The sequence below is a fragment of the Anabas testudineus genome, chromosome 7, assembly GCF_900324465.2.
Source record: "Anabas testudineus chromosome 7, fAnaTes1.2, whole genome shotgun sequence".
Classification (NCBI taxonomy): domain Eukaryota; kingdom Metazoa; phylum Chordata; class Actinopteri; order Anabantiformes; family Anabantidae; genus Anabas; species Anabas testudineus.
Window position 1 is genome coordinate 13,249,933 of NC_046616.1, and position 13,594 is coordinate 13,263,526.

At 43.5% G+C, this 13,594-nt stretch overlaps 1 protein-coding gene across 1 annotated transcript; it reads right to left on the reverse strand.

Moving 5' to 3' along the window:
- Positions 1 to 708: 708 nt before the first annotated feature.
- Positions 709 to 13,516, reverse strand: nr1d4a (nuclear receptor subfamily 1, group D, member 4a). Its single transcript, XM_026368102.1, has 8 exons — positions 12,526 to 13,516; positions 5,956 to 6,264; positions 5,772 to 5,860; positions 5,520 to 5,664; positions 2,849 to 3,429; positions 2,564 to 2,749; positions 2,244 to 2,454; positions 709 to 2,113 (listed from the first exon to the last, which is right to left on the reverse strand). Exons 1-8 carry the CDS (start codon positions 12,545 to 12,547, stop codon positions 1,917 to 1,919), a joined length of 1,740 nt encoding a protein of 579 aa, XP_026223887.1. The 5' UTR covers positions 12,548 to 13,516; the 3' UTR covers positions 709 to 1,916.
- Positions 13,517 to 13,594: the final 78 nt, after the last annotated feature.

The following is a 13,594-nucleotide window of genomic DNA, read 5'->3' on the forward strand; positions in this document are numbered from 1 at the left end:
GTAATTACAACGTACTATGTAGGCATTATTTGTAGGTTGTAAGTAAATAAACCAAGTATAGTATTTAATTACTAATTAAAATCTGTTCTATTCTACCTTCACTCCACAGATTAAACTTTTACTACATTAAGTAGTACATTTCGCTTTATTTCTTACACCTGTACAATCTAAATTAATCCAACACAGCGGCTCTGCCATAAATTCTAGTTTTACAGTTTCTCATTTTTAGTTGAAACTGTCAGTAAGAAGATACATCTACTTACTATATGTTTATTATTGAGGTCAAAGTGGGTGGGGTAGTCATACTGAAGTGCGTTGTACCATGGGGTGTTTCTAATGTTTTGGCATATTTAACTCTTAAGTACACTCCGGTGCAACTCCATTACTGTATGTCACTCTGCATAACTTGTACTTTTACTTTTGGTACTTCCAAGTATATTTAGGTAACAGTACATCTCTGTCTTATAGTATTAAAAAGAATCCTAATCATCTTGCTACTTCTACTTGTAGTAGAGTAATTTATTATTCTAGTACTTGCACTTTTGCTTGAGCGTAGACTTTCTGTACTTCCACCACTGTTTAAATATAATCAGCTTTAATCAACATAGTGATAATGTAACTTTCAGTTGCATTACTCATTTAAAATGAAATACATGAATTATCTTATCATCTGGACTCATGGAGACAAAACAATGACACACAAGCAGATTAATACATAATCTGAACTTTATATCATTATATCATTTCTATTTAGGAATAAAGATTTACAAAATGTACAAGATGTGCTCAATCATCCATAATCAAACAAGCAAACAGTGAGAGGACCAATCAAATAAGATCGCTCACCCAAAAATATCTCTTGTGTTTGTATGACAAACATTGGGGGGGGGGGCAAAGAATGGGTGCGTGTAGAGTGAGTGCTGGTGATTTCAGGGATTATGCTGGTTGGTTACGTCATCTGATAGCAGGAAGTGTGTCTAAGCTGTCTGAGAATCCCTACTGCATATTCTCCATTGCAAAGCCCCCATCACATGGGCAAACCCCAGCTAGTACAGACATGTCAGTATATTCTCCTTTATACCGAACACATCTGTCCAATCCATTATACCAGTTCAGTCATTTATACATAGACATTAGGGTAACATCATATTTACAGCAACAAAAGCAAACAAAGGAACTACAAAACTCAACATGTGATATACACAGACACGTTTTTGTGAAATTGTAAAAAAATGCCATTGACTATGAAGTTGGCATGTTCAAGATTTGTGCCAAATGTTTTCTGGAAGATTTGTCAAAAACAGTAAGAGACAGAATTCATTGTGTACAAGTGACACATTAAAATAGTGCTCTCAATACAGTACTAAATGCACATGGTATGTTTGTGAAACACTGATGTACAATTGCCTTAATATTTCAGATTTCATTATGCATTATATACAGGTTCCCTTTCTCTTAAACACAAACGGAGACACAGTCAATCATCAGTAATGGTCCCTACGTAATATCTGTTTGGATCTACAATATCCATCTTTCAGCCACTGCTTAGTGATGGCCTGTTGATACTTATTGACTTATGGAATAAACAGAAGTGAACTGGCTTTTATTCTTAATTACAATGGATATAATGATTTGTCCCAAAGGGTAATAGTAATTCTACACAATGATCATTTTTATAATGTCTCTCAAGAGGTGTTTAGGTGTGTGTTTATAACTGAGTTTGTATGTGTATGTATATTTGTCCCAAAACATTCCATGACAATCAATAGTGAATCACAAACATGTTCGCTACTGCCCTCATTTATCCTTTTGAAAAACAGTTTTAATTGCATAATTCCTTGGAAGATAATGTGTCTGCATGTGTGATGTGCTGTGTTTTTCTGTGGAAAACAGTTCTCTGTGAACCAGTGGCTTGCTCAAGGGTCAATGCGAAAGGCCAGCAGTTTGTCAGAGTGCAGGTTGTTGAGGGTGCGCAGGTCTGGTAGACGCAGGAGGAGTTTGGGGAAGAGGGCGGTGTCATCTGGGCGACGCCGAGTGATGAGTGACCGTAGGGCACGAATTAGACCCTCCTGGAGCTGCTCTACAGCTCGTATGTCCAAGATGTCAGAACGGTCTAAGGAGAACAGAGGATACCAGTGAGTGGTTGACAGAAACATTTAGTACATTATTGCTTCATCAAGTGTCAGTGTTCTGCGGCTTATATCAGTGCTTTTAGCATGAAGTAAACAGCATTCCTCTCTCACCTGCAGAGACCAGCACCACAGCCATGAAGAGGGCCATTTCATCCGGCTCTAGGCCCAGGGAACCCAACTTCTCACTGAACTCAAACATTGCATCCAGCAAAGACCCCATGCCCAAAACCCGTAGGGTGGACAGGGGGTAAGTTTGGCCATTTAAGAAGGTCACTGTGCGTTCCTCAGCATTGAACAAGGTGCAGAACCTCACCATCAGAACCTAAACACAAATGTAACAGAGGAAACACCATGAATGCATTTGCAGACATAAGCATAGACTTAGACGTATTTATGTGCATCATATATCATTTCTAAATGTATGTAATTACCTGGAAGGTCCCTGACTTGAGTAGCATGACCTGGTCTTGTTGGCTAAGCTCTTGAAATCCTGGGATGCCCTTGGCAAACTCTACCACCTCCTTGACAGCTGGAGTGAAACATTGAGAGAAGGATTCCCATATCTCCTGACTTGTACGCTCTGCCCCTGATACAGGGCACGCATTGAGAGGACAGGCCTTGGAGAAACAGGAAACAAAGAAAGAATGATAAGCTTTTGGGTAAACGATATCTAAACACTGGAGTCAAATGTACTGTAATAGGGTTCCTGCACTTACCAGCACTTTAGCTCCTGGAGCTAATTTCCATGGGCAGGAGGGCTGATTTGTAGCAGTTCCTGCATTATGAAAACTGTTATGATTGGTGGAGCTGCTCCTCTGAGGTGTTGTACTATTACTCTGGTTATGATTCTGATTTGTTGAGACTACGTAGGTGTAGCGATTATTGTCCACATTGTGGAATTTAGGTTGGTTGTCATTTGGGGCAGCTGGGCATAGAGAAGCAACAGAGCAAGACTTGTAACTCTGAGTGGACGTGGGGTGAGATGAGACCTGGGGATAACTGGAATCCTGAGAAAAGGGAGATGTGTTATTGTTGTTGTTGGTAGGGGCAATGTTAGCCCTCTTGGCTGCTCTCTCCTGACTGCTGCTGTTGCTGGTGGTGAAGATGTCACGGTAGGCTCTGGAGATGGCCCCGATGGCTTCTTTTGAATTGCCATCTTCTGGGCTGGGGGCAGTGTCCCTCACTGATGATGAGTCCATGTCCATGGCAGCCGACTCGTTTAGGCTGTTCATGTAGCTCTGCATCTCATCGAGAAGTCGCTGCTTCTCTCGCTTGGGGATGCGGCCAAAGCGCACAGCTAGGGACACAATGACAACCAAGACTAATTAATTTCTCTAAAATGAAAGTGCAGGTGCATCCTACCTATACAGTGATGCTATGCAGGAAACACATGACTGCTAATGTAAGTTAGACTGTATTGGCTATAAATTAAAGCTAAGAATGGTAAAACAGTTACACATTACTCTGTATGCACGCAATCTTCAGAGGAATGAAAAAAGTGGTGAATCGTTTTGAGGAGAAACATGCTAGTTGTTAGATGAATACCTCCCCCTCCTCACCCACATCCCCATCCTTTCCCACAGTAACCATCAGCTGGAGATGCTATTTATAGACCCCCTGCTACCATCTGCCTCATCCTCTCCTCTATTCACCCCTGTCTCCTTCCTCTCCCTCTCCCTGCCTCCATTTGTAAGTAGGGCAGTGGGGCAACGTGAGCGTGATTTCAGTGGCTCTCAGATCGTGAGAAGGAGAAGGATGAGAGAGGTGGGCTTGAAGCACATAAATGAGTTCAGAAGACAGTAATGAGTGCTGAAAGAGGACTGACACGAGAGCCTGAGATACATAGTGTGTGTGTGTGTGTGTGTGTGTGTGTGTGTGTGCAAGATGGAGATAAAGCAGAGAAGTTGAACTGGTACAACTTCAGAGACTTCTGCAAGTGCAGTACAGCATACTTGATTTTTCAGGTGTAGCACGATATTGGTAAAGCGACAATAATATCTGTACTGAAAAACCCATGTGTTAGACATAGGCAATTAAGATAAAAACGTATAATTTAGGGTCAAGTGAGGTGATTTCCTTGACCCAGTTACATGCATACTAAATAGTGCTATGTTTGCCTAGTATGCACAGCAGGCACGGTTCTTTGATGAGGATGGGGCCAATAATGTAGCATGAGATTCATTTCTCCCATCGAGGTTAAAAAGAGGCAAATGCCGACTAAAATTATGCTCTGGTTAGAGTAAGAAAAGTGTGCCATCATGCCAGTAGACTTAAATATTTGACTACATTACAGAGCCAAATGTCACAGTAATGCCTGGTGTAAAATCAGGGTGTACTATTTATTGTGGGCTGCAGGCAGTTGCATGCGGTTTTCCTGTTTTCATAATGGTTGAAACAAAGTAAAAAGGGGTTTCTAGGTTGTGGTCCCTAACGCTTTCGAATCTCCTCTAAGAGGGTCGGACTAACTGTTTGTTCGCTTACTGAGCTGCATTTTGCCACCCTATTTTCTCTGTGCACCAGAAGTGTCAAGCACATGCAGAAATAACACTAACCTCTTTACTACATTTGGCAATGCAAGGTACTGGAGGGTGGAGATAAGCAGAAACCATACAGAGAGGAAGAAGACATGAAACCAAGTAGGTCATGTTATGAGTACACTATAGACCCAATTCTGTATTGTTTTTCTAGGTCAGTCCAGCTATTTTCTTAATCTGTGATGATAGGTGATCAATCAATGTACAGCTATCTGAGCTAAACTAGGAGATGTGAGTGTCACGCCTGATAAATTCTGTCACATCGACTTGCTGTTTTCTGCATCCCTTGCTTAATTCTTGCCCTATCCCTCATTAATTGCAGTAAGATGTTCTACGGGCATACACAAGGTAATCAAGTTGACCCTGTTCCAATTTCCTAAAATAATTCTTGTGTTTGCTGCAGTTTTCCAGAAGATAGATAGCTTTGGGGATTTCAAGGCTCCTCTTCTCATAAATCATAGTCTGAGGGGGAGAGTTAAGAGAGCTGAGGGAACACAGTGGATACATTGAGGGGGAGGGGCTGAGGCGAACAAGAGCAGAGAGGTAACGGTATTGTGAGAGGATGCTGCAAAGGGCAGGAGAAAGACACTTAGAAACTTAAAAGAGTGATACAAGGCCAGATGGTTATCTTTGGCAGGCAGTGACACAATAGAGGACAAGGCAGGTGCAGGCCTGCTGACAGAGTGAGTGACTGAGCTACTGGCGCGATGACCTCAAAAGACTTTCCACATTACATTTTTCACCCAGACCTAAATAACAGTGCTGTGACTCTTTGCCTCTTTACTTGAGGCACTGTGGTGTTCTGACAATACTGCACAAGAGTCTGTCTCGTTAAACATGTTCTATGTCTCACCGTCTCTGGACATGCCAACAGAGAGGCATTTCTTGAAACGACAGTGCTGGCACCGATTGCGGTTCATGCGCATGATCAGACAGTTCTCGTTCTTCACACACATCTTGTAGTTGATGTTCTGCTGGATGCTGCGGCGGAAAAATCCCTAAAAAAACAAAAACAAAACAGTATATATATATGTGTTTATAGAAAATGAATGAAACTGGTGACCACATTGTTCATTCAGCCAGATTTGATTTGATCGGGGTTTACCTTGCAACCTTCACAGGCATGCACTCCGTAGTGGAAACCAGATGCAATGTCCCCACAGACTTTGCAAAGCAGGACCATTCCACCTGTCTCTGAAAAAGGGTAAACAGGCAGTTAGATAATCTGCAAAAACTTAGATCAAGCTTTGAATGTTTATCTTGCGCATCAACAGTGAGGAAATACTAACTGGTGAAGGTTCCCGGAAATCCGCATGGCCTCTTTCCTGCAATGGGGTGTGCATATGTATGCTGTGGAGTGGCTGCTACTGAGGGGCCATTGTAGATCTCTGGGAACTGGAATACCAGTTTGGAGGATGGGGTGGTGCATGCAGCTGCCCTCTGTTTCAATGCTCCAATCTCTGTAAAGGTAACCTCTTCTGGAGATGAAGGCTGCGAGTGTGAAGAAGGTGACTGTGTCTGGTAACCACTGGAGGGGCTGCCAGGGCTGGGGCTGGCACTGCCAGAAGACCCTGCATACAGGATGACTCCTCCACCTCCTGAAAACAAGGGAAAGATTCATTACACCAGGTCAGGTAATTGAAAGTTGAGGTGCAAGCGCATTATTACAGTGTCACTCAGATATGGATACGGGTAAGAAGTGTCTTAAATTGTTATATGCCAACTGTAACTTCCTAAGAAATCGTTCAGTTACTCCACAACGAGGGTGCGATGTGATGTAATGTTGCACAACCTCCGCACAGCTCTGAGAATTTACAGCGTCGTTGCCTCATCCCGAGTGCAACAGGCGCACTGGTGCGCTCAAGCGCATAAAGTGGGGGCTAAAAATACTGCAGATAGCACAGCAACAAAGAAGTGTTACTCTAAAGCACCAGCGAAGCGCTACTCTTTTTTTTTTTTTTTTTAAATTATTATTGTAAACATTGCCTGCGTCATGCCAGTGCAGTATTTAGTCTATATGGAAAGTTATGTCACCCTGAACATGTGGAACGTTTTTCGGTCGTTCAGCTGTGGCGCTTCACTTTCGCTTCCCTCACATCCTCTCCCTCCCCTTCTCTCACCCTCGCATTTCCAGTCATGCGTTGTGGATGAGCTGAGACACGGCCTCACGTGTCTGCGGGGTCTGCTGCCGCCTCTGCGCCAATAATAGCCTCGCTCCCCTGGCACCGTGCCCAGCGCCAGCTAACAGCACGACACCTGACCGCCGTCTCACATGCGTGGACTCCTGACACGGTTACTGCCCGAACCAAATCCCGCAGTCTCGTGTTGAAATATACAACAATCTTGAGTCAGATCTGTGTTTATAAACATGCTGGGACGAGGAAGCTCCCCAGGCGTGAGGTGGCACCAAGTCCCAGCAACTGTTGTTCATGCGCCACCAACAGTCGGAGAATGTGAGTCACGTTTTTGCGAAGCAAAAGTCTCCACTGTATGAACTCGACTGCTCTTATAATGCACTATGATCCGTGTACAGTGGAGCACAACTGATGGACTCCCTGAATGATAAAGGTAGGAATAAATAAAGGTAGTCAAAAATGACTAAACACATATAGATCCAGCTGAAAACGTGTATTTCTAGCTTTGCACATGCAAATGAAAATGTTCCTAATCAGACATAATTAAATCATCAATCATATAAATTCCATGCAGTGCTCTAATTAACTTAGCCTGGATCATGGAAATCATGCATAAGTGCAGTAGGCCTGTCCCTGTGCTTCAGTGTTGCCCTTTGCTGCAAGGTATTTGTTTAGCTCCAATGTTTTGATAATCCCTCAACCAGCACGTGTTGGTGGATTTGTTGACTCATGCCAGAGCCATAGACAGACCCAGCAGATGCAGGCCTGAGCCTCACCTCTTCCTGAGCTTCTGTGCAGACAGTCGTGGCCCGGCCCCCCACTCCACCCACCAACACATTGCATGTCCACCTGAAGACTCACATGCATGTGCTTATGAATGACCCCTAGAACCAGTGTGCTGTAAACACTCTCACTTAACAACCTATTTTACAGCCTGCTTTCGAGTAAAGATGGAAAAACCAAACCTGCCACTATCAAGCGTCACAGCAGACAGGTTAACAGCAGCATTATGGTTTTTGTTTGTGGTGTGGGCAGTCTGTAACATCAATCAACTTGGTGATTCATCTCATTTAAGAACATTCACATGACATCTGTCTAGGTACAGGTGACTTTATGAACACGCTGAAGATCCTGACGTTCAGGATGCAGGCTACTGCAGCTACACCCGACCTCACAGGAGGTTCTCTGATGTTTTACTTATTTCTTTTTTTGTCGTTCTTATGGGATTTCCCAGACAGGCAAACAGGACCGTCACGCACATTATCAAAGTGTGAACAAGTCCAGTACAATTTGGGTCACTTCAGACAGTATTAATTGAGAAGTCAATCACTCCTCAATGTTCATCTTAAGTTTAGCTTACCAGTGCAAGAACTAATCTGCCTGGAACTGGAGGCAAGCAGAGAAATGTGAGCAGTGAGCACTTTACTCTACTTTGTTCTACTCTCTTGTACTTTATCTCTTATTTTCACGAGTTCACCTTATAATGCAGGGCATGAATGTGCAGCTGCACACAGCCTGTAGTTAAGCTGACCACAGTGTTTGGCTGCCCTCTGAGCTTTAAACTTGGCGTATTGGTTTGCTAATTCGGTTTCTTATGCTTCAACAGAAAATGATGTAGGCTATAGACTGTGGCTAATGAGAATTGCTATTTTGTGCACCTGAGCAGGGCCAATCTGTGAGCACTTCTCGAGTGTTTGCAGTATAGACTTCATTAATTCTGGCTTGTGTAAGTAGGTCAATATCACAGGAACTTGATAGAATTGTGTCTATGTGCCTCTAGCATCTCTCTAAACCGATGCTGCATCATTCTAGGTTCTGGCTCATGCAATTATCAAGAGGAACTGAATTGGTTCAGAGTTTTACTTTATACCAGAATTTGAGTTGAGTAGTCTAATATATATATATATATATATATATATATATATATATATATATATATATATATATGCTTGGCTGGCACATATGGTCTATCCAACATGACACATGACCTGTAAAACATCCAGTTATGATAGTTTCAGCCTTTAAAATGCTTTTAATCCGATATCCATTTCAGCATCTTTTGGAGAGTGCAGCGATTAAGATGCGAAATATTGTCGGAGTCACGTTCGAGCTGAAACGCACCCTAAGCGGATGTGTTGTGCCCTGAGCTGATGAGCTGGGGACAGATGTTGCACAGTTAAAAAAAAAAAACCAAACAAAACGAGTCAGCTGCAACCACATTGCGGGGTCTCAGATTTAGAAAAAAAAAAAAAAAAGATTTCAGTAAGACGCATGAGGCGGGAAAACGTGACGAGAGAGAGAGAGAGAGGGGGAGAAAGTGGATGCATGGAATCGCTGACCCACTGACCAAGCTCGCTCTCCCCATCACCGCAGGCGGCACCGACACAGCAGCGTCCGTGAGAGCTTGGAAGCTGCGGGAGGAGGGAGGAGGGCCCGGGGATCTCACGCGTCGCACGCGGCTTTGCAAGGGAAGCCACGTGAGGAGGCTTTTTGACGGAGCTTTTCACTGGGAAGACACGAAGCTGCGCTCCAGCCAGCAGCCGCAGCCTCTGCAGGCTGCCAGGGGCTTATAATTAAAGCGCCGAATGAAACAGAGCAGCATGTTCTGCGCCGGGGTGGTCCGAGCCGTGCACCACCACCACCACCACCCGCAGCTCCGCTCGCACAGTCAGCCAGGACAACTGATTGCGTGTGTGAGACACTGTGTGTTGGAACAGGACCGTGCCAGCATGTAGGCCTACCTGTTTTATCTGTTAAGTTCATCTAACCCGGATTTCTTTGTGCATAACCCTAACCCAGTTGTGTTTGCGCAAAAAGTCACTCAAACCGTGGTGTTTCCCCCGTTTAACCCTTTAAAGTCAGGATGTGGGATGAGAACTAGGTCCTGCATCCACAGCAGGGTGATGCGCGACAGTAGCTAAGACCCAAGTTCACATTGTGCAGAAATGCATCAGATGATAACTGTGCAAAAGCCACTTAACTTCTAGGGAACTGGCCTAGTAGTCTATATTGTATATTCACTTACACCATCAAAAGTAATAGAATAGAGGGAAACAGGTTCATCTGTATTGTCAGTATGTCAGTGAAGTTGAGTCATGACAACTGGACTTCCTTCTTGTTAGATCAAATTGTTTCACTACTCATCGAAGTACCTTCTTCAATCTGAAGATAGTTAGTTAGAGATCACAGATTTATCCCCCAGGTTGGTTTCGCTTCACCCCTGACCCGAATAGGCTCGTTAGGTGAAACAATGGAAGGGGAGGTTCTCATTCCGTTTTGTCACTCAGTCTCTTTCATGCACAGTCTTCTTCTGCAGCCCTTCAATCTAACATGGTCATGTTTTATTATGGCTGACATTACAGAGTGAGTTTAATGTTGATTAAAAACCGAACACTACTGAGTTTTGTCTGCACCATCTGTCAACCATGGGAAGTTAAACATACTTTTTGTTTCACTCACTGATGGTGACAGATAGGGCTTTATCTGGAACATGCAGAGAAAAATGCAGGAAGCCCCCACCAGGGGAGTGTAGAGGGTTTTAGTGAGCATTAAATAGGAAAGTTGACTCTTCATCATTTGACAGCTAAATATGAGTTACTGTAATAATGTTATTATCCTGCAAAGCAAAATTATTTATCATTGACGTCAACGTGTTTGCAGTGATAGAGCTGTTTAGCACACTGCCTCACATTAGATCTGTAATATCGGGTCAAGGCTGTAAAGTTGAGATCAATATTTCTTCTGGCAAATATCCCCTATTTAAATGTTTGCACATAATTTTTCAAATACCTATTTGGGTTTTTCTAAAATTTAAAGGGATTTAAACAATGTTACAGCTGACTCAGATTTAACTTTATTAACTGAATCCAACTGGCTCAACCTGCCCACTCATAACCCCATAACCCAGTCATCTCTGCAGGTGAACACACACTGTGCTACGAGTCATTGACATGATTCATTCTCTGGCCCCTTACCCTACCCCCTTGATCACAACTAAATACCTAACCACAACCTTTACCCTAACCTGAACCTAAACCTAATTCTAACCTGAACACTTAAGCCAAGTCTTTGAAGTTGAGGCCCGTTCAAAATGTCCTCTCAATGTCAAAATGCCCTCACATAGACCAACATGCACACACACACACACACACACACACACACACACACACACACACACACAGACACACACACACAGTATCTTTTTTATATCTGCTGGACTTTATGAGCCGTACAGCCCACCACAGCCATTTCTTCCAGATTATTATGATGTTTATAAGCTCTGTTTAACTCACACTGAACTCATGAGCAAAATTAAGTCATGTGCATTCCAATGTCCTTAACAAAATATTAAAAGGTCAGTGAACCCAGTTCAGGGTGGTCACTTGCATTTAAATAGATGAAAGAGAACCAGCTTATGGAGATTTCCTGTTGGTTAAAACATAGAAATGACATAAACTGTTAAATATGTAGATAAACAGCCCTCACTGGCACACAAACAGCCTCCAAACATCAATAAAACAGAGCAGCCCAGCCCAGCACAGGTCTTTATTGACTAATGACTAATGCTTGACTACTATTATCTATGCTCGCACGTTTTACTGTCTTGCTCATTCCATGAAAAACACTGGCCCGTTTTATCAACATAAATAGAAAGTCGTAACCTGATGCGTGGGTTAAGTGTTGCCTTTAGATTAGAGTAACATGTTGACGGGTGGCAGGGTGCGCCCATCACCTGTGCGGGAACGTGACCGTGGCTGTTGTAAATTATTCACCGTCAATTAGGAGAGGGAAGCAGAAAGCATGTGCACCTTTGGCTGACCTCGAGAAGGCGCTGCCTAATGCCACTTAACGGATGGAAGTCCCGCAGTTATCAACTGTTATACAGCGATGGCCTTGACAACAGAAACAAACACACACCCTTTTATTATGCTGGTGTTTTGTTGTCCCCCCCCCCCCGCCGGGAGGTGACAGGGTGCAGTTCAGGTTCTGGCACTAACAGATTACAGATTTACAGTGACAACCAGTGCACTGTAGCTCCACGTGAGTTTGTTTACATGGAGAGAAACAGGAAGTGGGCAGCCTCACTACAACCATACGGCGCGGCTCCCTGACAGTTCCCTGCAGTCCAGACGCTGCAGTTTGACACTTGAACGCAGCGCAGCAGCTTTGTCACTTTGCGTTCAGCCAGACTACACATTACATTACATCGCACTCGTGTTAGGCTACCTTTAGAAACAAACTTGGGTTGTTAAATGACAAAGAGGCAACCCGTGCATGTGTCTAATATTTTCTCTAACTTCGGTGAACATATAAAATCAGTCAACTCACTCATTAATACAATATAACACAGGTAAGAGTAGTGTTCATTTCACTTATTGGTGCACATTTTGCAAACATAAATGACAAGTATGCACATAATAGACTAAATACGTTTTGAGCCTCGGAAGACATTCATTCAAATACTAGAACAAATAATAAATAAAATATCTTAAAAGCTCTTTAAAGCTTTAATAGATTCAGTCTACTGTATTTTAGTTTTATATACTCTCATAAAGCATAGAGTTTAAATTCAGGTGACTCCGTTAATGCACTTGAGCCTATTGATTGTTAGAAACAAAAGTGAATGAACTGTTAAATGAATATCAATAGTAGAGTTAATCAGAATTCCTGTCACAATGGCGCGTTTCCTGCATCTAACTTTAACAACTTAAAAATGAACCTTACCACCACCGGGGCTGTTATCCATCTCTCTGGTTGAGGCTGAAGACTTTAAATAAACGGTGAGTAGACGTCAGTGAATGCCACTAGACAGGCGCAAAAGTCTTTTGAAGGCAGGCGAGAAAGTGAAAAAACACCTGCTCCATTGAGCGCAAACCTGGAAGTAGTGATGGAAATGTGTCCAGCGCGCGTTGGGTTTTTCCTGGTGAAGTGGAAGCAGGCGTCCCCTCTCACTCAGTGCTCAGCTGCAGCTCTGACAAGAGATGAGTTAGATAGGCTGGTCTCCCAGAAGATACCTGGATGCCTTCTGAGCTCTGGATACTGCGCCTCGGCTCGAGCGCATGTGATGTTGCACAAGCGAAGATTAAACGATTCTCATGAATTCCAAGAAAGTAGACTCAGCATATCCGGGAGTATCAGGCATGACATACACACCCACTGATACAAACACCCACATCAATCACGTTTCCAGGTGAGTAGGAAATGTGACCGCCTTTCCGCTCGCTCCAACTTGTGTTGTGTCTGTTTGTGTGGGGATTTGGCTCACTCTTTGTATCTCGCGGAGTCCTTTCTCTCCCTCTCTCTCCTTCATGCTTCTGTGCATTTTCATTGGCGGGGATCTGGAGCTGAGGGGAGTTTGATGCGCTTATTCGACCGTGGTATGTGTTCAGCAAAGCCACGCCACATGTGCGCTCTGCATGTGCAGGGGGAGAGCGCTGCCCTACTGATACACATTTTATGCAAAATACGGAGCGTGCGGCGCGGAGGGATGGCGAGATTGGAGGATGAAGCACATGGACAATAGGCGTGGCTCACCGTGACTGCTTGTTCTCTGACGAGCAGCGCTGCAAACGGATGGTAAACAGTGAGACATTCCGAGCGAGTGCCAAGTTTAAAGCCCATGTGCCAAAGGAAACTATACGTGCAGCTGGATCCATGACACCTCAGCAACATGCTGTTGGAGTAAAACCGTATGCTTCGGTTCACATTTCACTTTCTAAAAATGTAATTATTATATACTATATATATATATATATATTTATTATTTCTGCATGTGTGATTATTTCGGATTCTT

Coding starts and splice junctions, on each gene's coding strand:
- nr1d4a (XM_026368102.1), bottom strand. CDS start 12,547: ATGGATAACAGCCCCGGTGGTG. Junction 6,265..12,525: donor GGATAACAGCCCCGGTGGTG/GTAAGGTTCATT, acceptor CCTTGTTTTCAG/GAGGTGGAGGAGTCATCCTG. Junction 2,114..2,243: donor TGTGGTGCTGGTCTCTGCAG/GTGAGAGAGGAA, acceptor TGTTCTCCTTAG/ACCGTTCTGACATCTTGGAC.